This window comes from Hemitrygon akajei, chromosome 9 (assembly GCF_048418815.1).
Source record: "Hemitrygon akajei chromosome 9, sHemAka1.3, whole genome shotgun sequence".
Taxonomy (NCBI): Eukaryota; Metazoa; Chordata; class Chondrichthyes; order Myliobatiformes; family Dasyatidae; genus Hemitrygon; species Hemitrygon akajei.
Genome location: NC_133132.1, coordinates 53,874,233 through 53,898,676, shown reverse-complemented (window position 1 = coordinate 53,898,676; position 24,444 = coordinate 53,874,233). Strand labels below are relative to the sequence as shown.

Sequence of the window (24,444 nt, the reverse complement as noted above, 5' to 3'; positions counted from 1 at the left end):
CCAGGGCTTTACAATGAAAGGGGAAACATTTGTTTTTATACTGAGTGATCGGTGCTTGGTATAGTAATGGTAAGTAGTAAAGGAATACAATAGTAGCAGTCAGGAGGCTTTTGGGTATCATGCTCAGCACTGACATTGTGGGCCAAAGAGCCTGTACAGATACAGTATTGTTCTATTATTGCTTAGCATATCAGTTAGTCAGACTTGATATAGCAAAAAAAAATCTTTAATCCTATAACAGCGTACTCTGTTGTCCTACCAGTACAAATATTATTACCAAGACTTGTTTCATTTAATTCAAATATTGAAATGTACAGTTGAAAATATGTAGGGCAATAAAGGTGACTGGAGGCAAAAAGAATGATATTTATTGTCATAAATGGGTATTCACAATGAATTTCTCATCTGAAGGCTGCTTGTTTAGTGACGGGTTAAATCATTGTCAAAGCTAGACCCTTTTCTCTTTGTTATAATAAGCAAGTGAATTATTACATTACATGGACCATAACAAGCAGAGTCTTTAATTATATTGTGTAATTTTACCAACTATCCCCATCTGCAGCCCACATAATGTTGTGTTTATGATTTGCCAATTATCTGTTTGGTTCAGTCCCCATGCATATAGTCAGTTCATTCTTTTGTGATTTGTTTTGTATAATATATGCACAACTATATTTTCAACATTTTCCCCCTCTTTTAGACAATCAAACCAAACAAAATGGGGGAAGAAATTACAACCCTGGTGTATATGACACATCCATGGACTGGTTTAATGGAAATGAGGAGTAATGTTGCATTGCAAATAATGTTGGATTCATGTCACAGTAATATGCAGAAGAGAGGATGGATATCCTACTTTTAACATCATCAGATTCCTTCTATTGCAAACATACCGGAAATGAAAAAGTGAAGAACTGACACTTCCCTGTTAACAACCATCATCAAAGGGATCATTTCTTTACAAGCTCACACTGAATTGCATCACTGATGTTATTTTACAGTGTGAATATAATATTAACATACTCTGCTGATATAAATTAAGATACGACCCTGTATGAAATTCTTAAAGAAATGAAATGTGCTTTACAAACATTTTTCATGACTATCATTGCAGATGTGGTTAAAATATTCTAGTGCTGCACAGTGATTATTAGATTGAAACAGGTAGGTTTGATTTGGTCTCATACTAATCAAATTTACATTTTTTCCTTTTTATTCAATGGTTACTATTTAAAGTAATTTACTACCCGTCCACCAGCAAACATGTTTCTTTTTGTGGACATGAATTTATTCTAGGAATCCCATGTTTAAATAATTTTCTATCTTGCCCTTCCTGCCTGTAAAATATTTGTAAAAACACAATATAAGCAAGAGAAAATACCAAAAAAATTATAATTTTATGTACAGATTAGAACTTTACAATATATCCAGCAAATTCAGATGTTTTTAAACTCTTCATTCCATGGGTCCTGGTTTCACTGAAGGGCAGGTTTAAGTTTCCTCAGCTTGACAAGGAAAGCTATTTTAGGAGAAAACATAGAACACTGAGAATTGCTTATTACAAATATAACAACTTTATGCATAATGATAGAATATAGAACTAGGTGTTATCCAACAAGTCGGGGTACAGATACTTATCATCAGGCCTTGTGTTGCTTTTTGCTGTTAGACTGTGTTCTGATTTTTAATGCCTTTAATACCTCCCTCTTTTAAGCCCTCAAAATTTATCATTCCCTAGATTAAAATATCACTTTACCTTACTCTGAAAGCCTGCAAGAAAATGAATCTCAAGAGAGTATATGGTGATATTTACATACTTTGATTTAAAAAAAAATAAGGTCCAGCTGCAGTAAACCTGAAACAAAAATAACTGCTGGAGACAGAACATATATGGAGGAAAAACAGTGAACATTGTCTGAACAGGATAACCCTACCTGATTAATGAATCACTTGCTCACTGTTCTATAATACTAATGCCTACTCAGCAAGGAGAATGTTGCTGGAAGCTGACAACCCCACCCACTCTCCAACAGTGCTGAGTTTTTCCTGCTTTTCCCCATCCATCACTAGCTCTTCAATAGGACTGTAGCCGACTCAATTACTACGTAAATGCACTAGTAGGCAAGGGTTCTTGCCACCCTCTTATGACCAATCACGAACAGGCAAAAAAGCTTGGCTTTGTGACGTTCATATCCTGTAATTTAATTTAAAAATGCTGAACTGTGCAATAAAATTGAAGGAGCCATGCAAATATTAGAACTTGTTTCCCATAGTTTGTAGATTGATTAAGAAAAAAGACACAACTTGTAACTTAGTTAGCACCCTGCTCACTTTGTGTTTGTTCCAGTGTTTCTTTTGAACCAACTGTTCTAGTAGTAAAGTTGTAAACTGCAAATTTCCATAAATACCGTCTGAACAAATGACCAGAGAGCCTGCTTTAATGCTGGAGGCTGGAGGAGGATTGACCATGTGCACCAAATATATGATATCAAGTTGAGAACAAAATATATTTGGGAAATAAAACAATGAATTGTTTCCCGAGAGCCTCTCTGTGAGGCTGAGGGTGGGGGCCGTAAGAAGGATGAGCTACTGAACTAGTTCAGGGAGTCATTCGGTGGGGGGGGGGGTGGATGCGGAATTGTTATAATTGGGGATAGTATAGTCAGGGGTATATACACACTACTCTTTCACAAGCATCAAGAGTCCCGAAGGCTGTGCCGTCTGTCTGGTGTCCGGGCTTGTGACAGCTCATCTGACACGCAAAGCAATTTGGAGTGGTAAGAGAAAGATCCAGTTGTCATGGTCCTTGTGGACATAGTTAAAACAAGGAAAGTGCTTCTGCTGACAGAATTTGAGCAGCTAAGGACTAAATTAAAATGCAGAACAAAAAGGCAACAATCTCTGGATTGTTACCTGAGCCACATGCAAATTGGCACAAGATTAATAAAATTAGAGAACTAAATGTAGGGCTCAAAGACTGGCATGGGAGAAGTGGGTTTGAAATCATGGGACAATGGCACTGGTATTGTGGAAGAATGGAGCTGTTACAATGGGACAGGCTCCACCTAAACCAAGTTGGAAGTAGGGTCCTGGAAAACCATATAACGAGGGCTGTGGATAGGGATTTAAACTAAATAGTAGGGGATTGAGTTCAACAGTTTTAGAAAAGTAAGGATAAAGTAAAAGGGAAGGAAAGTGCAGGAGATGTTACAGAAGTCTCCACAATAAAAAAAAAGGACAAAGTTTAGGAAAGGATAAGAAATTAACTTCCAGTAACATGGACACAAAATTGAAAAGGGTAATGAATACAGGACTAAAGGTGTTAAATTTGAATACATGCATTGTATGGAATAAGGTAGATAATCTTCTAGTGTAGTTATAAATTGTCAGATAGGCATCACTGAGTCGTGACTGAAAGAAGATCACAGCTGGGAATCAAAAGGGTAGGCAGAAGGGGCAGTGGTGGCTCTGTTGGCAAAAAATGAAATCAAATCCTTAGAAATAAGTGACAGGTTCAGAAATTGTTGAATCCTTCTGGGAAGAGTTAAGAAACTGCAAGGATAAAAAGATCCTGATGGGATTTACACTCAGTGGCCACTTTATTAGGTACACCTGCACACCTGCTCGTTAATGCAAAAATCTAATCAGCCAATCATGTGGCAGCAACTCAATGCATAAGAGCATACAAACATGATCAAGAGGTTCAGTTGTTAAGTCCAAATATCAGAATGGGAAAGAAGTGTGATCCAAGTGGCTGACTCTGGAATGATTGTTGATGATGCCAGATGGAATGATTTGTGTATCTTAGAAATTGCTGTTCTGGGGTTTTCATACACAACTGTCTCTAGATTTAGAGAATGGTGTGGAAAAACAAAAAAAAAATATTCAGTGAGCAGTGGTTCTGTAGGCAAAAATGCCTACAGGCATCTGAACAGTGGCCAGGATGTGAGGTATAAATTACAACAGAAAATTGAAGATGCGTGTAAAAAGTGTATGTTACAACAGTCATGGGGGGGATTCCACTTTACAGTTAGATTGGGGGAAATCAGCTGGATCCCAACAGAAGGACTATGTAGAATAAACCAGATTTGATTAGGGACCTCAAGGTAAAGGAACCTTTAAGAGACAATGATCATAATATGATAAAATTCACCCTGCAGTTTGAGAGGGAGAAGCTAAAATCAAATATGTCAGTACTACAGTGCAGTAAAGGGAACTACATTGGCATGAGAGAGGAGCTAACCAAATTTGATTGTAAGGAGAAGTTAGAGATGATGACAAAGCAGCAATGACTGGAGTTTCTGGGAGTAAATCAAAGTACAAGGTCAGTTCATCCCAAAGAAGAAGCATCCTGAAGGGAGGATGAGGTAACCATGGCTGACAAGGGATGTGAAAATCAGCAAAAGAGCAATGTGGGAAGATAAATGATTACGAAGCACTTAAAAACCAACAGGAGCCAACTATAAAAGCAATGAGAAAAAAGATAAAATATGAAGGTAATCTAGCCATTAATTTCAAAGAGGACACCATAATATTTTTTTCAGGTATATAAAAAGAGAGTGGATATTGGACTGCTGGAAAATGAAATTAGAGAGGTAGCATTGGGAGACAAAAATAGTGGATGAACTCATTTTGCATCAGTCTTCACTGGAAGACGCAGCAGTATGCCAAAAATTTGACTTATCAGGTAAGAAGTGAGCACAGTCACTATTATTAAGGTTCTTGGGAAGCTGAAAGGTCTGAAGTCACCTGGACCAGATGGACTATACCTTAGTGTTCTGAAAGAGGTGGCTGAAGAGAATGTGAAAGTATTACTAGTGAAAGACTGGAAAATTGCAAGTGTCACTCCACCCTTCATGAAGGGAGGGAAGCAAAAGACAGGAATTTATAAGCCAATTAGGCTGACTTCAGCTATCACAAGATGTTGGAGTCTACTATTAAGGATGAGGTTTCCAGGTATTTGTAGGCAAAATAGGCCAAAGTCAATATGAGGAAAGGGGAAATCTTGCCTAACAAATCACTTTAATTCTTTGAGGAAATAAGACAGGATAAACAAAGGAGTCAGTGGATGTTGTTAACTTGGATTTTCAGAAGGCATTTGACAAGGTCCCACACAGGAGGCTGCTAATCAAGATTAAGAGCCCATGGTATTACGGGAAAGATACGAGTGTGAACAGAAGATTGGCTGACTGGCAGGAGGCAGAGTGGGAAGAAAGGGGGCCTTTTTCAGTTAGCTATTGATGACGAGTGGTGTTCTGCAGGGGTCAATGTTGGGACCAATTTTTTCACATTATATGTGTCAATAATCTGAACAATATAAATGATGGCATTGTGGTGAGGTTTGTAGACAATACAAAGATAGGTGGAGAGGCAGGTAGCATTGATAAAGCGAAGAATCTGCAGAAGAATTTGGACAGATTGGGAGAATGAGAAAAAAAGTGGCATATGGAATATAACATAGGGAAGTGTGTGGTCATGCATTTTGGCAGAAAGAATAAAGGCATAGACTATTTTGTAAACAGGGAGCAAATTCAAAAATCAGAAGTGCAAAGCAACTTGTGCAGGATTTCCTAAAGGTTAACTTGCAGGTTCAGTTGGTAGTAAGGAAAACAAATGCAATGTTGGCATTCTTTTCAAGAGGGCTAGAACATAAAAGCAAGGACGTAGTGCTGAAGCTTTATCAGGCTGCATTGGTCTGCATTTGGAGTATTGCAAGTACAAACGTTTGTAATTTTGGGCTCCATATCTAAGAAAAGATGTGCTAGCATTGGAGAACGTCCAGAGAAGGTTCACAAGAGTGATCCCTGGAATGAAAGGATTAACTTATGAAGAACATTTAATGGCTTTGGGCCTGTACTCGCAGAAGTTTAGTAGGATGGTGGGGAGCATGGTAATAGAATATCACTGAAACCTATCAAACATTGAAAGGCTTAGATAGAGTGAATATGGAAAGAATGTTTCCTATAGTGGGAGAATCTAGGACCAAAGGGCACAGCCTCAGATTACAAGGAACAGAGATGAGGAGGAATTTCTTTAGCTAGAGGGTGGTGAAATTCAATACCACAAACTGCTGTGGAGGCCAGGTCATTGGGTATATTTAAAGTGGAGGTTGATAAGTTCTTGATTAGGAAGGGCATCAGACATTAAGAGTAGAAGGTAGGAAGATTGAGTTGAGAGAGATAATAAAACAGCTATGATCAAATGATGGAGCAGGCTCGATGGGATAATTGGCTTAATTCTGCTCCTATGTCTTATGAGCTATGGTCTTACTTACTTCCGGGTTGCCCAGGAACGACTCAAGTAGCAGCTGTATTCTCAACGGATACAATTAAATATCCCCGTTTCAGCCTGATACAGCTAAAAAGCACAACTGCTTCCAAGGTCAGTACAATCAACAAAGATGTCTTAATGCATTTAAACGAACTATCACTGCTTAAAACTAATGAAACAATACTGATTGTGGACAGAAGCATCTATGTAGGATCCCATGCAGGAAGCGTGGCTGTAGATCAGGGATAAAAGTGAATTTAAGGAAATGGGATTTAAAACCCCCAATACCAATGATCTTGCTGGCGAACGTGCAGTCTCTGGGGAATAAAATCGATGATCTCAGAGCTAGGGTGCTGAATCAGAGGGACGTCAGGATCACGTGTGCCCTTTGTTTCACGAAATTTTGGTTAACCCCTTCCATACTGGATGCAGCAATTCAGATCGAAGGGTTTACTATACACCGTCAGGATAGATCTATAGAGTCTCTCAGAAGCAGAGGTGGAGGAGTATGCCTCATGATTAACTCTTCTTATTACACAAATATATCAGTGCTGACCCAATTCTGCTCAACAACCTGGAATATCTAGTAGTTAAGTGCCGTCCTTTTAACCTACTGCAGGAGTTCTCCGGGGTCATTTTGGTAGCAGTATATATTCCACCTCAAGCCAATGTCAATCAGGCTTTAGATGATCCAAGCAATGGGATCAACATGCACAAAACAGTACATCCTAATGCTTTCACCATCGTTTTGGGAGATTTTAATCAGGCCAGTCTGAAAAAATCACTAAGCAACTACCATCAACAGATCGCTTGCAATACTAGAGGAAACAACACACTGGACCAATGCTACACCACCATCAAGAATGCCTACTGTGCTACTCTACACCCTCACTTCGGGAAGTCTGATCACCTGGCTGTACTTCTACTCCCTGAGTACAAGCAGAAACTGAAGACTGCAGCACCAGTAGTGAGGACCAAGAAGGTATGGACAAGGGAAGCACAGGAGGGCCTACAAGACTGCTTTGAATCGGTGGACTGGACTGTATTCAGGGATTCATCTTTGAACCTGGAAGATTATGCTTCAGTTGTTACCGACTTCATTAAAACCTGTGTGGATGAGTGTGTGCCTAGAAAGACTTACTGTACATTCCCAAACCAGAAGCTGTGGATGAACCAGGAAGTACGTCGTCTGCTGAAGGCTAGATCTGTGGCATTCAAGCCTGGCGACCCAGGCCTGTACCAGAAAACCAGGTATGATTTGTGGAGGGCTATTTCAAGGGAAAAGTGACAATTTCAAACAAAGTTGAAGGTGATATCGGAGGTACGACAACTCTGGCAGGGTTTACCAGACATTACTTCCTATAAAGCGAAACCCAATATTGTGAATGGCAGTGATGCTTCACTACCAGATGAACTCAACGCCTTCTATGCCTGATTTGAAAGGGAGAATATAACTACAGCTGTGAAGATCTCTGCTGCACCTGATGACCCTGTGATTTCTGTCTCAGAGGCCGACGTTAGGCTGTCTTTAGAGAGGGTGAACCCTCTCTAGGCAGAAGGTCCTGATGGAGTATCTGGTAAGGCTCTGAAAACCTGTGCCAACCAACTGGCGGGAGTATTCAAGGACATTTTCAACCTCTCACTGCTACAGGTGGAAGTTCCCACTTGCTTCAAAAAGGCAACAATTATACTACTGCCTAAGAATTTGAGCTGCCTTAATGACTACTGACCGGTAGCGCTCACATCGACAGTGATGAAATGCTTTAAGAGGTTGGTCATGACTAGACTGAACTCCTGCCTCAGCAACGACCTGGACCCAATGCAATTTGCCTATCGCCACAATGGGCCAACGGCAGACGCAATCTCAATGGTTCTTCACACGGCTTTAGACCACCTGGACAACACAAACACCTTTGTCAGGGTGCTGTTCATCAACTATAGCTCAGCATTTAATACCATCATTCCCACAATCCTGCAAAGTTGCAGAACTTGGGCCTCTGTACCTCCCTCTGCAATTGGATCCTCGACTTCTTAACCAGAAGACTACAATCTGTGCGGATTGGTGATAACATCTCCTCCTTGTTGACGATCAACACTGGTGCACCTCAGGGGTGTGTGCTTAGCCCACTGCTCTACTCTCTCTATACCCATGACTGTGTGGCTGGGCATAGCTCAAATACCATCTATAAATTTGCTGATGATAGAATCATCATTGTTGGTAGAATCTTAGGTGGTAATGAGAGGGCATACAGGAGCAAGATATGCTAACTAGTGAAGTAGTGTCGCAACAACAACCTGGCACTCAACGTCAGTAAGACGAAAGAGCTAATTGTGGACTTCTGAAAGAGCAAGATGAAGGAACACATAGAGGGATCAGAAGTGGAGAGAGTGAGCAGTTTCAAGTTCCCGGGTGTCAAAATCTCTGAGGATCTAATCCTGTCCCAACATATTGATGCAGTCATAAAGAAGGCAAGACAGTGGCTATACTTCATTAGGAGTTTGAAGAGATTTGGTATGTCAACAAAAATACTCAAAAACTTCTATAGATGTACCATGGAGAGCATTCTGACAGACTGCATCACTGTCTGGTATTGGTGGGAGTGGGGCTACTGCACAGGACCAGAAGAAGCTGCAAGTGGTTGTAAATTTAGTTGACTCCATCTTGGGTACTAGCCTACAAAGTATCCAGGACATCTTCAAGGCAGCATCCATTATTAAGGGCTCCAGCACCCAGGGCATGCCCTTTTCCCACTATTAACATCAGGTAGGAGGTACAGAAGCCTGAAGGCACACACTCAGTGATTCAGGAACAGTTTCTTCCCCTCTGCCATCCGATTCCTAAATGAACATTGAACCAGTGAACACTACCCCACTCTCGTTAATTAAAATTCTGTTTTTACACTATTTTTAATCTATTCAATATACATATACTTTAATTGATTCACTTATTTATATATATATATATATATATATATATATATATATATATATATATATCATGTATTGCACTGAACTGCTGCTACTAAGTTAACAAATTTCACAACACATGCCGGTGATAATAAATCTGATTCTGACTCTGATTATAAATTGGACTCACCTGTGTGAGAAACTTGTCCGTGATGAGGTCTAGCAACATAAGGCACTGTGCAAAAAGGTTTAGTACCATCCTCTTCATCTGCATTTAAAGCAAAACAAAGTTATCTCTTCACTGCCTTTATTGAAACCATCCTAAAAATCATTTTGACCTCTTTTTGATATATTTCATTACACTGTCGTCCTTTCCTGAAAACACAAACTCATACTGCACAGAAGACATCATTCAATCCATTTACCATGTGCTGGTTCTTTAAAAGAGATATATAATACTCATTTTACTCACACCCATTCTGTCTTACTGATGTCTGCACTTAGTGGCTACTCTCTGGCACCTCCAAGAAATAAATACACAAATTGCAGTGTAGTTCATCCTTAAAATGTGAATGTATAATTCATGAACAGGGTACGAGTATAAAAGTCTGTGCATAAACTTCAGAGCAGAACTATCAGAATAAAAAATGACTTTACAGCATTTTTAAAACATCCCCCAAGCATGAAAACACTGAACCAGTTGAGTGTACATTAGTTATTTCTCCAGCCTTAGCTATGAGTGGCAATTAAAATTGGGATTCTCCCCTCTGAATAGCTTTTTGTTCATCAGATTGACATTCCTTGTTTTTTTTATATGAGGTCCAATTCCACATGTTCAGAGAGATGTTTGAATCATTTAATTTCCATGAATAAAACAGTTCTTGGTGCATCAACCATGCCACCTACAGTAATTGCTTGTACCTTGTGTGTAATAGCAACTCGTAAATTTAACAATTCTCACAGACGTAGTGAGGAAAGAATTTTTAATTTGAAAACACTGAACAAGCTATACTTTCTAATCCTTACAATAGTGGATTAATCAACATTAAGTTTAAAATACATTTACAACATAATTAAATACTTTACCGTCATCCTTCAACTTGCCTGCGTCTTCTCCTTCTTCATGCTCAAGAGCATTCATGTTCCATTGTGGTTCTACCCGTGGAGCTCTGCTGCCATCCTTCCGCAAAGCAGGAGCAACCAACCAGTTCCTGTGAATGACTTCAAGAATCTTCTCACATGAGAGGGACAAGCGGGAAGTGCGGATCCCTTCTAGCAGATCAATCACTTGGGTAATACTGAAAGTAGGAAGTCAAGAGAACTTCGGAACCTCAGTAAATGTCAAACATTTTAACTGCAATAATAACGTTCACTTGTATGGTACCTTTGTAGAAAAATACAGTTCAAGTCATATAACATAGAAGCAGGCTCATAAGCTCCCTATATCCATAATGACACTCAAGTACCTATCCAAACTAAACCCATTTACCAGCAACACACACAAAATGCTGGTGAAACGCAGCAGGCCAGGCAGCATTTTGTGTGTGTTGCTTGAATCTCCAGCATCTGCAGATTTCCTCGTGTTTGCCATTTACCAGCACTTGGTTTGTAGCTTTCTATGCCTTACCAATTTAAGTGTATGGGGCAAGGTACCACACCCTATCTTTTGTTGCTTGACAATGCATCAGCCCATCCTAAACATTTGGACAGCATTCATCTTAAAATAACAGTGTGTTTTCTGCCGCCTAACACAACATTGCTGATTCAACCACTCGACTAAGGTGTGATCTACATTCAAGGTGGATTTTTTACAGCGAACTATCTCTCAGATGCTGCAAACAACAGACAACTTTGAAAATCCTGGGAGTTTACCAACAGTGAGGAAATGGTGGAACACTTGGCGCAAATGGCAATGGACATGGACCCAAGTTTAGAACGGAGTCAGCATTTCAGTCGTTCCCTGTAGTCAACCCTTCTTCCCTACAAGCAAATTTATGCTGAAAAACAAAATGCTGGCAAGCAAACAACCCTCACCACTTTCTTCAAACCAGTGTCATCTCCTGCTGCCGGCGGTTCTGAGAGTTCTGTGAGTCTGCCTTCACCCCTTGCTGTGCTTGATGTGATCCTGACGACCCACAACCATCCACCTCATCTATGTAAAGCTGCCCGACACCACAACAACCACTCATCTCCTGGAGCGAACACACCTGCCACTGTTGGTGAGTACTGTACACCCTAGTATGTTAACTTTCTATGATTTATTATGTTGAATATTACCTTAAATTGATGAAACATAATGCCTTGTGGTACTGCTTTTGTGTCATATTGGTATGAAAATGTGAATAAATTACAGATAAAGCATATTTAGGAAGCCCTCTGGAATGCATCTCTATTTTCTTCATTTAAATAATTATTCACATTATGTGTTTTCATACTATTCGCCGACTGCGAGGAACGTATCCCCTGCATATAACGAGGATAGGGTGTACTTGGGGTTAACCAAAAGAGGAAACATAGGAGAGTATGAATCATGGTGTGACATGGGCAAGGAAGATGGAGCAATGCCAAAGGCACTGGAGGAACTCAAGTGGGTCAGGTAACATCTTTAGAGAAAAATGGACGATGAAAGGTCTCGGCCTGAAGTATCAACTGTCCATTTCTCTCCACGGATGTTACCTGACCTGCAGAGCTTTGCGTTTCTACAAATTCCAGCATCTGCAGTCTCTTGTGTCTGTCAAGAAATGAAATATTTTCTGATAGGGGGAGTATAGATTAGATGGAATTCCAGAGGGAAATTGTAAAAGTAAACAGCGCATTCCTGCATGACTCATTATTACTGATCAGTGTAACCAGAGACCAGGGTCCTTAATGCCAATCACAGAAATTATTTTGCTTGAGTGTATGTACATGGATCTATAGCTGTGATTTCTAAATAAGAAGAGCTTCTGAGAGGAAACAGGAAATTTTCCCATAAGATGGAACAAAGCATTAATAAAGACATGGTTCTGTATGAACAGGTCTTCCACAAACTCTGATAGCCACTCCTGGTACAATTTATTTGCCTTTTTGTTACAGAATAAATATACAAACCCTGGTGTCAGTCAGTATTCCACAGCCTGACCAGTTGTGAATGAAGACATGAAGCATATAGGGCACCAAGCCAATCTAATGGTCATGGGTCAAAGTACAAGTTCCACCCTACTGTAAGTGATTATTTCGTAATCCAGGTTGTTTCAAGAAATGACAGTCTGGAAGTTTGTTAGCCCTGTGAAAGAGAACGAATGACTTCAGGGCATTCCAACATATTTCAGAGTCAATGAAGTGATGACGACGTCCTACCACCCAGGACATGCCCTCTTCATGCTGTTACCATAGGGAAAGAAGTACAGAAGCCTGAAGGCACACACTCAGCGATTCAGGAACAGATTCTTCCCCTCTGCCATTTCATTTCTAAATGGACATTGAAACCATGAACACTACCTCACTACTTTTTTATTTCCGTTATTTTTCACTACTCATTTTAACTTAACTATTTAATAGTTTTTTTCCTCAGTATTTATTTATCATGTATTTTTTTGTACAGCTATCATAAAGTTAGCAAATTTTATGACATACGCCGGTGATATTAAATCTGATTCTGATTCTGGTTCAGCTGTTAGCCAATAATGGCAATTGGTTCATGATTACCAACTATGTAACATAATTAATCTTACTACACTTGTTACCTTTCCTTCTCAGCAATGCAGATGTGGTCAGCTGTAATAATAGGTTAATTTTCCATAATAAGTTTATCCAAATTAATAATAATGCTGAGACTATCTTTGATGACAACTTATGGGGGTAAGTTAAAGTTAAATATAACTGCACCTGTCTTCCCCTCGAGAAGCAGCAGAGAGCTTTCACGATCATGGAACTTTGTTTTTTTTAACTTATTTTAGCAGAATTAAAGGTTATGGGTTTGAATTGCACACCCAAGATCAACACAGCATCTGAGCTGACACATACTGGTGCCATCTTTGGAATGGGACTGTAAAACAAGGGTTTTATGTTGGTGCAGAACCAGTGACACAGGGTTAACCCTGATCTCAGTGCCGTTGGTGTGGAGTTTTTCCCAGGACCACTTGGGCTTTCTCTGGGTGCTGTGGTTTCCTCACAAATACACGCTTGTTGATAATTTAACTGGCCACTAAAACTACCCCTAGTGTACACGTACAGTAAAATCATCAGGAGAGATTGATGAACATGTGAGGGAGGTTTCAGGAACAGAAGTAGGGGAAATGAGATTGATACTTTGAGAGCCTGAATGGAAGCAACAGACAGAATAGTTTCATAGAAGAAAATATGTAAAAGATAAATATCGCACTCCATTCAGACATATCAAAAGAGTCCATGAAACTCTTTCAAAGTAAGACACGAGTCCTCATCAGGTTTCCTGGCTAATTATTATCACTCAACCTAAATTGCAAAAATTAGCTTACAGTATCTGGCTATTAGCATGTCACTAGTTGTGTGCCCATGTCATGTACTAATTGCCTGTCTACATTTTAACAATGGCTACATTTTGAAAATGCTTCACAGTCTGTAGAATACTCTGGACATTTTGAGATTACAAAAGACATGACAGAAATGTGAATTATTTATTTCTCACGGGAACAATGGCAATAAAATGGTCAGACATTACAGTGTATGAACTTACTTTGTGAGATACACTGCACAAACTCCACCTTGCTTGAGGTGAGTGGAGATGACAGGTAAAGCTACTTGGGGGTTTATCATATCCAAACCAACCTGCAAAAGACAGGAAAATCATTTAAAATGCATTTCATCAAGAAAGCAGAATGGGAAGATGAGGACTCAATTCAATGTGCAAAGCTATGAAATAATATGGTTGCAAATTAAATGGAAAGAAGATGAAATGGGATTGTAGGGCAGAGAATACAGAATTTCCCAGAAGCAGATCTGTAAGTTGCCTGGCCAAGGTACATAAAATGTCATTAACCACACGAGATATTGTTCCACTGTTCAAGAAAGGCTCTAAGGGTAAGGAGGGAAATTATAGACTGGTGATCCTAATGTCATTAGTGGGTACATTACTGGAAATATTCTAACGGACAGAATATACAGGATAAGTATTTGGATAGACAAGGCCTGATTAGGGCAAATCAACATGGCTTTGTGTATGTTATGTTATATCTAACCAATCTTAAAGGTTATTGGGAAGGTTACCAGGAAAGTTGATGAAGGAAGGCAGTTGACATTGTCTACCAGGAGATTAGCAAGGCCTATGACAAAGTCCCCCATGGGAGGCTGGTGCATAAGGTTCAGTAGTTTGGCATTCAAGAAAAAGTGGCAAACTGGATTCAACAACAGCTTAGTGGGACATGCCAGAAAATGGTAGAAGATGGTTGCCTCTCTGACTGAAGGCCTTTGACTAATGGTATGTTGCAGTAATCAGTGCTGGGCCTATTGTTGCTTATCATCGATATCAATGATTTGGCTGATAATGTGGTAAACTGGATCAACAAATTTGCAGATGACACCAAGGTTGGGGGACAGCAAGGAAGGCTATGATCTGGACAAGCAGGAAAAATGGCAGATGGAATTTAATGCAGTGTGAGGTATCGCACTTTGGGTAGACAAACCAGGGTAGCACTTACACAATGAATAGTTGGGCACTGAGGAGTGTGGTAGAACAAAGGGAATACAGATCCATAATTCCTTGAAAATGATATCATAGATAGATTGGGTCATAAATAGATGGGCTGAAGGGCCTGTTTCTGTGCTGTAGTGCTCTGTGACTCTAAGTAATAGCATAAGAGAAGCAAATAGTATTTTCACTCCTATAAAATACAAGTATAATAATATCATTCAAGGCATTCATAATGTACAGTTTAGGTGTCACGTTAAAGAAAGTCAGAGCTTGACAAGATTAACAGGAGGAAACTAAAGGAAGGGTAATGGAACCAGAAGCACAGGTAGAGATAAGCAGATATTTTAAAAATTATTAAATAATTTTACAACAGATTAGTAATGACTTGCCTCTGATTTAATGAGGGAGCCACTAATTTAAATATGTTAATAACTGGCTATAAATAAGGGTCACTTTCCTTATTTTGCAAACACATTTGGAGTGGTTTAGATCAGAAATCTGTTTAGCAGGTACTGAATGAATCAGACCTTAGCTTCTTAGACAAAGAAACTACAAAAATATAGAACCAAATAAAGCTACAATAAAAGTCCACAAACAGGTTATTTAACAAACATAAATAAGCATAAAGAATGCTAGAATTACAGGGAAAAACACAATAAAAAAACAATGAACTGAACCCTAATCCCACATATGATAAACATTTAGAGGTGCTCCCAGAGCAAATATTCAAGTTAAAGGGTTGGAGACTTCAAGGGAACTTGATTTTTTTTTCATACAGACAGTTGTTGAAAATGTAACATGCTGGAGGAAGGTATAATCACAACATTTACTATTTAGATGAGCACTTAAAGCACTGTAGCATAGAAGGCTATAGAGCAAATTAGTCTTAGGGCTTCCCAACCTGGGGTCTACAGACCCCTTGCTTAATGGCATAAAAAAGGTTGGGAACCCCAGGTAGTTCATAATGGCAGCTTGGACTATAGGACTCTATAACTCTAAACCCACCATGTCTTAAACCTCCTGTGCATTTTTCCAAACTAATATAGCAACCAAATCCATTTTGTTTCCTTTTCCAGTTTCTCCTTGTTAAAGCTGTAACATTAATCCTCAGTGTACTATTCATAAGCCTCTTCCAATATTCAGCCACACACACAACAGCACACTAAGTCAGCTCACCTGTAGGAGTTGCATCAACATCTTATGACTTATAGGTCACCTTTAACATAATAGTACAGCCAAAGTTTGCTGAGGAATTGATACTGAAACACATATTAAGATAAATCAAATACTTGAATAGAGGGAAGCTACAAGGGGCACAGAGACTTAGAGAGAGAATTCCAGCGATTAAGGGTTAGGAGGCAGACCAGCAAGGGAGCAGCAATATCTGCCCTCTAATGCAACATGTAGAGCTGAAGTTGGATGCTTGAGAATTAGATATCACTGTGTTCCATAGCTTGCAAACCATTGGTGTTGGAATGAAGACAGACCAAAGGGATGCATGCATTTGAATCCATAACACCACAGGAAGTATTAGTAATACTGATAAGTGACTCACAGCATCGAATATCTTTCCCTGGATATCATCAGCGGCAAAAACAATGTCTTTATTAATGAAGTCAACATTATTTGGCCACTCTTTTTCCTGAGCCATTCCATAGGCATTCCGCCAGCACTGATAATTTCCTTTAGCACGGTTATGGTGATCTTTTCTCACTTCAAAACTATATACATGTCCAGAAGACCACACTGTGAGAGGCAGAAAACAATATGAATTATGCGTGAAAACTCTGTGCACATAATTATCTTCTCACTTTTATCTTTTTTAAAAAAATTTAATTTAATTTAAATCTAAAATTTTTTATACATTCGTAAGTACACATTGAGATAATATAAAAATTAATAAGGCACTTAAATAGATAATTATGTGCAATTATAATTCCACCCTATTAGACTAAGCAATGACAATAATTGTTAAGAAGAATAGTAATAATAGTGGATTAATAATAATTTCCATGTATCTCTTCTGAACCATTACTTCTGGTCCAAAATATTATATGTAACCCTATGTAACTACCATTGTAGGATTTTATATCCTAACTCGTTCATGTTTGCTCCTATCCCAAAACACAATTATTTAATCCCTATGTACTTATTTACTTAATTTTTTCATATTTTCCCCTTTCCCAAATTCTTTCCTTTACTTGTGTTAATTCCCTATTTTAAAAAAAAACAGTAAACAATCGAACCAAGGGTGCTTACGTTAGCAATATTACAGTGTTGATGAGAAAAGCAGTATAAATCATTAGGAGAGTCATCCAAAGTCCGCTCGCTTTGGGGTTATAAATTCAATCCATTTATTCCAAATTTGATTAAGTTTTTCTTTTTGAATTCTCAAAGAGTAGGTCATCTTTTGCATTTTAAATATTTCCGAAATAATTTCATGCCAATCTTGTAATGTAGGTGATATTGGATTTAGCCACTTTCTGGTGATTGATTTCTTACTTGCCACAAAGAGGACCAAATTTTGGACAATTAAATATCAGCACGTTACACAATGAAAGGGCAGCATGATTTCACTCTACATCCATGTGTAATTTTATCTTTGAAATTAATGACCCATAATTTACCTGTGATAACGTTGAAAGATCCTTTGGCAGGGTTATTCCTAAATATTTTAATGATTTAGCTTCCCACTCAAGATCATATGTATCCTGCAGTTTTTTGGATACTGTATAATTTAGGGACATAACCTGCGTTTTCTTTACACTTATTTTATAACCTGATACTTTCCCGAAATCATCCAACAGTGTAAACAATCCTATAAATGATTTTTCTGGTTCACTCAGATAGACTAAAACATCATCCGCGAATAACACCACTTTCTGTTCAATCCCTGCCACCTTAATACCTTTTACAATTTCGCTCTGTCTTATTAGTTGGGCAAGCGGTTCAATGTATAGCGCAAAAAGGAGAGAAATTGGGCATCCCTGTCTAGTTCCTCTCTCTAAAATAAAGGAGTCAGAGAGGTCCCCATTTATCTTAATTTGAGCTGTGGGACTGTCATATAAAGTCTGGATTACTTTAATAAACTTTTCTTGAAAGCCAAATCTTCCTAACACTCTATATAGGAATGCCCAACTAACTGAATCAAAAGCTTTCTCAGCGTCTAGCCTCACTATCATTGTCTCTGTCCCACTCTTAGTAACCTGTTCTAGTATGTGTAAAGTTCTCCGTATGTTGTCCTGAGTTTGTCTTTGTTGAATAAATCCAGTCTGGTCTAAGTGGATGAGGCCAGGTAAAAACTTTTCCAGTCTGCGCGCTAATATAGATATATATAATTTGTAATCCAAATTAAGAACGCTGACTGGCCGGTAATTGCCACATTCTAGTTTATCTTTACCCTCTTTAGGAATAACTGAAATAATTGCTTCTCTCCAGGAAGGTAGAATTTCTCCTCTCTGTAATATCCAATTAAAGATGTTAAGTAGCAATGGGACTAACTGTGACTTCAGCAATTTGTACCACTCTGACGTAAACCCATCAGAACCTGGAGACTTTCTGGTCTGTAATCTAGAGATGGCCATGTTCAGTTCTTTAACAGTTACTGGTTCTAATAGGCATTTGTTTTGTTAATCTGTGAACTTGGCTAGATCTAAAGAATTCAGTAAAGTGTCTATGTAAGGCTCATTTGAGGCCCGGGGTTGAGAGTAGAGTTCTCTATAATATGTTTTAAAACTCTTTTGAATTTTCCTTACTGTGCTCTCCACCAGCTTTGTCTTTGGATTCTTTATTTTGTAAATTATATTATCTGCTTGTTGTTTACATAACATATGCTAATAATCTAGCTGATTTACCTCCTACTTCATAATTCTTTTGTCTTAAGTAAAGAAAATTTCTTTGAGTTTCCAATGTATAAATATCATCAATTTCACTTTGCAATTTCTTAATTTCCTGTTTTAAATTAGAATTAATTTTATTGCTATCTACAACTTGAAGTTGTTTTAATTTTCCTTGAAGGTCTGCTAATTTTTGTGCATTGAATTTTTTCATGTGAGTGGTTACGGAAATAATTTTTCTTCTCAGTACAGCTTTTAATGCATCCCATAAGATCACTGGTTATGTTTCCCCCGTGTCATTAAGGTCTAGGTATTCTTTAATTTCTCCCCTTAATCTCTCCATTACTTCCGGATTATTGAGTATATGTGACTTTAACCTCCATAGTGTTTTCCTCATTGTCTTCTCACTTTAATCACAATGCAGTGAAGATGCAGAACCAAACCTCAACAATTTTAGACAAAGTATACAACACCTTCATTAGATATCTCAAGATGCTCTTCAGGATTTTGGCACAACCAAATTTTGGAGAATTAAATATCAGCACGTTACACAATGAAAGGGCAGCCTGATTTCACTCTACATCCATGTGTAATTAAACGATTCTATCGTCTTTTTTTCCATCTGTTCTTACCCGTGGCTTTTTTTTTTGACATATTCTAACTGCATTGATACAACCAACTCAACATAGCAACACACACAAAATGCTGGAGGAAATCAGTATCTGATGAAGGGCCTTGGCCCAAAATGTTGACTGCTTACTCTTTATCATAGATGCTGCCTGACATGCTGAGTTCCTCCAGCATTTTGTGTGTGCTGCTTTTGATTTCCAGCATCTACAGGTTTTCTTGTGTTTGTAACTCAATGTAGCCCTCTATTAGTTTCACATCTACTTAATAATTTGTCATAAACCACATTTTGACACAGAAGTTCACAAAATAAGTCATATTAATTAAATTGATTGCATAGATTCTGTTTGCCTTCATAGTAATTGTTACCATGCATCAACTAATTTATTGTATTTTGAAGAAAAAAAAGTTTCTTTCAATGAACAGAATCTAAGATCAGTTCTTTATATTAAAATTGATTTTCTTTTGAGTTTGTGCTTCCCAAAGAACAATATAGGGCTACAAAAATAATACTTTGCTCATAGAAGGATTAGTATTTCATTTCAAATGTTTTCTGCATATAATTAGTTGCATACACAGTAAATCAATCTTGTTTACCACAGGGAAATGGAACCAAGTACCAGTTGTCATCTTGGAGATAATGAAAAGACTTTTTTTTAATTTAGTGGATTGATTTGAAATACATCATCTTATTTATGCAGCTGAATGCTAGAATCCTTGCTGATTACATGCATTTAATCATAGAGCATTCTAATGTAAAGATCTTTACAGCAAAGATATGTAAACAGCATTTTCTATCATAGATTCTACATCAGACCTTACCTGCTCGAGAGAGGAAGAGTGTCATTGCTCCAGACCCCGAACCAGACTCTAAAACACAGTCCCCATTACCAACATCCATCATCGTCAACATGGTTGTAGCATCCTTGAAGAGGGAGAGGGAAAATGTTATAGAAATACTTAGAAATAGTGAATTTTGTAATCTGATCTGGAGAAAGGTATATATTTCCTAGAGAGGAAGATAAAGAACCATCAAAATAAATAAACATATTCTTTCCCACTGTAAATTGGTATCATTAACGTACAATTATTGCATTATGTCATCCACAGCACAATCAGCTGCTGCACTGGAGTCTTAAACTGGATGTGTTCACTGAATGCACTTGAAACTATTTTCTGTAAAATCAGTTATGGACACAACTAAATTAATTAGCAATGGATCCACTGGAAAGAGGAGATCATTATTTCATATTAATTTTGGCAGTGACAACTAGATAAATGTAAATGTATAGGCATGATGCATTGCTTGTAATCTTCCAATGTCCACTGGATTTTGTAATGGTCATTGCAGAGTGGAAAACAGCAAACACACCCTTGCTGTTGAAGTACAGAAGTGAAAACAGGGAAATACAGGCCACAGAAGCTAATGTCAATTGTAAGGAAAATGCTAAAATGAACCCTGACGGAATCAGAGGCCTGTAAGTACAAGAAGAATGAGGGGTGACTTCATTGAAACTTGTCAACTGGTGAAAGGCCTCGAGTGGATGTGGAGAGGATGTTTCCTTTGATGAGAGTGTCTAAGACCAGAGGACATAGCCTGAGAATAGAGGGGTGTCCTTTTAGAACAGGGATGAAGAGGAATTTCTTTAACTGGAGAATGGTGAATCTGTGGAATTCTTTACCATTGGCAGCTGTGTAATTAGAATTTGAATTTATTTAAATCTTACATCCATCCCACAAGGGAGGGAGTAAAAATCTTTGCGTTATAACTCTGTTGCAATGTACAGACATGTGAATTTGAAAGTCCAGTGGCTTGTAGAAAGAAGCTGTCCCGTAGACAGCAGCAGCTGAAACAGTTTATGGTTGAGATGGCTGGTGTCCCCGATGACCTTCCAGGCCTTATTTCCGCACCAGCTGCTATAAATGTCCTCAATGGAGGGAAGTTCACATCCACCGATGTGCTGGGCTATCTGTACCACTCTCTGCAATGCCCAGAGATACGGATGGTGCAGTTTCCATACCAGGCGTTGACACAGCCAGTCAGTATGCTCTCAATAGTATATTTAAGGCAGAGGTTAAAAGATTCTTGATTGGTCAGGGCAGGAAGGGATACAGGGAGAAGCCAGGAGATTGAGGCTGGGAGGAAAATTGGATCAGCCATGATAAAATGCTGGAGCAGACTCGATGGGCCAAATTCTGCTTCTATATCTTATGGTCTTATGGATAGGCTGGGTTTATTCTCACTGGATCATAGGAATGGTAACCTTATGGAGGTTTGTAAAATTATGAGGTGCATAGATAGATGGTCAGGATCTTTTCTCTCCCCAGGGCAAAAGAAAAAGAGTCCAGAAACTACAGGGCATAAAGTTGAGAAGAGAGAAATTTAAAGGATATCAGAAAGCTAAATTTATTGTGGATATTTGGAATGAGTTGCCAGAAAAGAAGATGGTGGCAAATATGATAACAAAGTTTAAAAGGTTTTTGGACTTTCAATAGCAATGACACAGGTGTAGACAATTGGGATTAGCATAGGTGGGTGCCTCAGTCACCATGGATGAGGTGGTCTGAAAGGACCTAATTTCATCTGTACAGTTCTATGATTCTTCTTTGATTCTATAAATTAATATTTCAAAAGTGATTGAGGAAGAATCAATACGGAAAAGGATACATGGGGGACGTGGAGTAAAATGCTGTCTTGATTTTCTATTACATTCAGGGTTCATCCATATCTTTTAAAGTTAATTCCTCTGCCATTTTCCTATTCCCTATTACAAATGATCTGTCTACCAGGGGCCTACATTTGCTTCCCAAGTCCAGACTAAAATAGCCATTAAGTGACTGAATAGTGGAGCAGCCTCTAGGGTCAGGGATTCCCAGCCTTTCTAATGCCATGGGCCACAGCCATTAACTGAGAGGTCTGTGGATCCCACGTTGGGAACCTCTGCTTAGTAACTCAATGGGCTTCTCCTGCTTATATTCTTCGCAATTTATGCCACAAAGTTCTTTTCCACAAATGTGATGTGGTTAGAGGTTAATAGCTACTTAGACAGATTTTGGGTTTATCTCCTTTCTTGTACCCATCTCAGTTTTTATGACTCGTTTGCTTCCTCTCCATTCAGATCTTCTCCCGTGTGTGGCTCACTCCATTTCTCAAGTTCAGTAAAGGTTAACTAAATGTACACTATTTCATCCTCCAGCAAAATGCTGTTATTGCGATGTAGAATATTTAATCCTCCATTCAGAAATTACTGACTATACCTCCTGGTTTTACAAAAGAAACTTTGTAAAGAACATTAATGTAATAACAGTTAAGAACCCGTGCATATTTTAGAAATTAAAGGACTTTCTTCCCCCCCCTCAGAATATGGGCCAAAACGCAGGCAAATGGGACTAATTCAGATAGACAATTTCAATTGCATGAAAGGGCTAATTTCTATGCTGAAAAACTAACTCTTTTGAAATTAATTAATCACAGTAGGTCTTCTGAACTTTCTATTTCCACCCCCCCAATATGAATAATGGTCACTTATTACAATTCTGTTGTTTTAACCTCTATTGTAACTGCTGCCACCAGGTGCTTGAACAGAGCTGAAAAAAAAAACTAATTCTATCTCAGACTATATTTCCCTCTACTTGCAAAATACGATTTATTTTGTTGGGCAAGTTGTGTATAATTTGTTGATTTAGGTTTATCAAAGTTATGGTTACTATGTTTGTAATGCACTGTGCTACTACAGCAAAATGTGCTAATTTTTGTGGCTTATACCCTGGCTATATATGCCTGTAATAAAATATAAATGGCTATTTTTTTTAATGTTCTCTGGGAGCATCCTCTGAAAAATGATTGATGAAGAAGAATTTATGGACTGTTGGAGAATTGTGGGGAAAACAGACAGAAAATTGGATAGGAAGCCACAATCAAATTGGCCCTGCTCATTGAAAGACACAACAAGTATGAAAATCCCAAAGTGCTGGAGGAACTCAGCAATTCAGGCAGCGTCTATGGAAAGGAATAAGAGTGGAACATTTCAGGACCGATGAAAAGTCTCAACCCAAAACGCTCTATTCCTTTCTACAGATGCTGCTTGATCTGCTGAGTTCCTTTAGAATTCTGCGTGTGTTACTCTGGGGATTTCCAACATCAGCAGAATCACTCGTGTTTATGAAAGCCCTTTCTTGATGTTCCAATCCCCTGTAGAGAGATATTCTGGTTTCATTAGTTTTGACTTTAAACACCATGGAGTTATATCATATTTTTTTAAATCACCGATCAAGATTTACCATACTTTTGGATAGGCAATGGTTGGACCCCGCTTCATGAGCAGCACAAATTCCTCCAAGCTTGGTCTCCTGAGGACAAGCTCAGAACCAGTTGATGTCCTGAAGACCTGGCCCGGGAGATGTCCCAGGATCTCCTGGTGGGCGAGCATCCCCCACTTACTGTGCAGTTCCCCAGCTGCCACCAGTCGGAACATCTTCTGCAATTCCAAGCGATGCTTCCTGCGAAACTCGGCCAGCACCAAGTCCCCTGTTTTAAACGGCACTTCCTTAGCGGTGGACCGCGCTGGCGCTTCAGTTTTCACCGATGACAATCTGCAATGTCTCAGAATATCATTCCCAGCCTGTTCCTGGCTCCTCAGCCGTTGCTCGCGTAGTTCCAACAACTCCCTAGACAACATCTGTTCCGGGATCAGTTTGCTAACCCTCTCCAGGAGGGACAAAAATTGTCTTCGGACATTGAAACCACTTCCCCACGGCCGCCAGGACCACGGTGACCTTGCTAAAGGCCAAGTATGGCCTGTTCCCAATTCCCGGTCGCTGTCGTCTCTCTCACGGTCACGTCCATCACCCGGGCCGGCGCCGCTGGAGCCCGCTCTCACTAACCCTTCGCAAACGCCCGGCAAAAGGGAGCAGACGCTGCCCGGAGCCCCGCACCAAAGCCTAAAGCGCTTAGCTGGTCTGCACACCGTCCGATGAATGCAGAAAGATCGCTGTAAAAGGCACATCTTTCTCCCGCTCGAAAAAAAAATCCCTCCGACATCTGCTATTCCTGCTCCCGCTGGAAACCCACTCGCCTGCAACCACGCGATCGCTGCAAATCTGCCTGTTTTAAACCACCACCACCACGCGTCGCATGCTGATTTCTGCAGCTAC

The 24,444-nt window shown here is 39.1% G+C and overlaps 2 protein-coding genes across 7 annotated transcripts in view; one reads left to right on the top strand and one right to left on the bottom strand.

Annotated features, from left to right (window-relative positions):
• spdya (speedy/RINGO cell cycle regulator family member A) overlaps positions 1–835 on the top strand; it is a 26,067-nt gene extending 25,232 nt beyond the window's left edge. For all 4 annotated transcript variants that reach the window (XM_073056015.1, XM_073056017.1, XM_073056016.1 and 1 more), the window contains one exon: positions 701–835. In XM_073056015.1, the coding sequence (XP_072912116.1) occupies positions 701–789 (89 nt within the window). In that variant the 3' untranslated portion in view covers positions 790–835. The remainder of the gene's footprint in view (positions 1–700) is intronic.
• trmt61b (tRNA methyltransferase 61B) lies at positions 343–24,444 on the bottom strand. 3 transcript variants are annotated; one of them, XM_073056011.1, is made up of 7 exons: positions 23,577–24,444; positions 20,113–20,215; positions 16,383–16,573; positions 13,874–13,965; positions 10,264–10,475; positions 9,368–9,445; positions 343–1,519 (listed from the first exon to the last, which is right to left on the bottom strand). In XM_073056011.1, exons 1-7 carry the CDS (start codon positions 24,294–24,296, stop codon positions 1,476–1,478), a joined length of 1,440 nt encoding a protein of 479 aa, XP_072912112.1. In that variant the 5' UTR covers positions 24,297–24,444; the 3' UTR covers positions 343–1,475. The 3 variants fall into 3 exon arrangements, with proteins under 3 accessions (XP_072912112.1, XP_072912113.1, XP_072912114.1); XM_073056012.1 differs by having other exon boundaries at positions 10,282–10,475; XM_073056013.1 differs by lacking the exons at positions 343–1,519; positions 9,368–9,445; positions 10,264–10,475 and adding an exon at positions 10,502–12,442.

Coding starts and splice junctions, on each gene's coding strand:
- trmt61b (XM_073056011.1), bottom strand. CDS start 24,296: ATGTGCCTTTTACAGCGATCTTTCTGCATTCATCGGACGGTGTGCAGA. Junction 16,574..20,112: donor ACTCTTCCTCTCTCGAGCAG/GTAAGGTCTGAT, acceptor TGCCTCTCACAG/TGTGGTCTTCTGGACATGTA. Junction 10,476..13,873: donor TGTGCAGTGTATCTCACAAA/GTAAGTTCATAC, acceptor TCCTACTTTCAG/TATTACCCAAGTGATTGATC.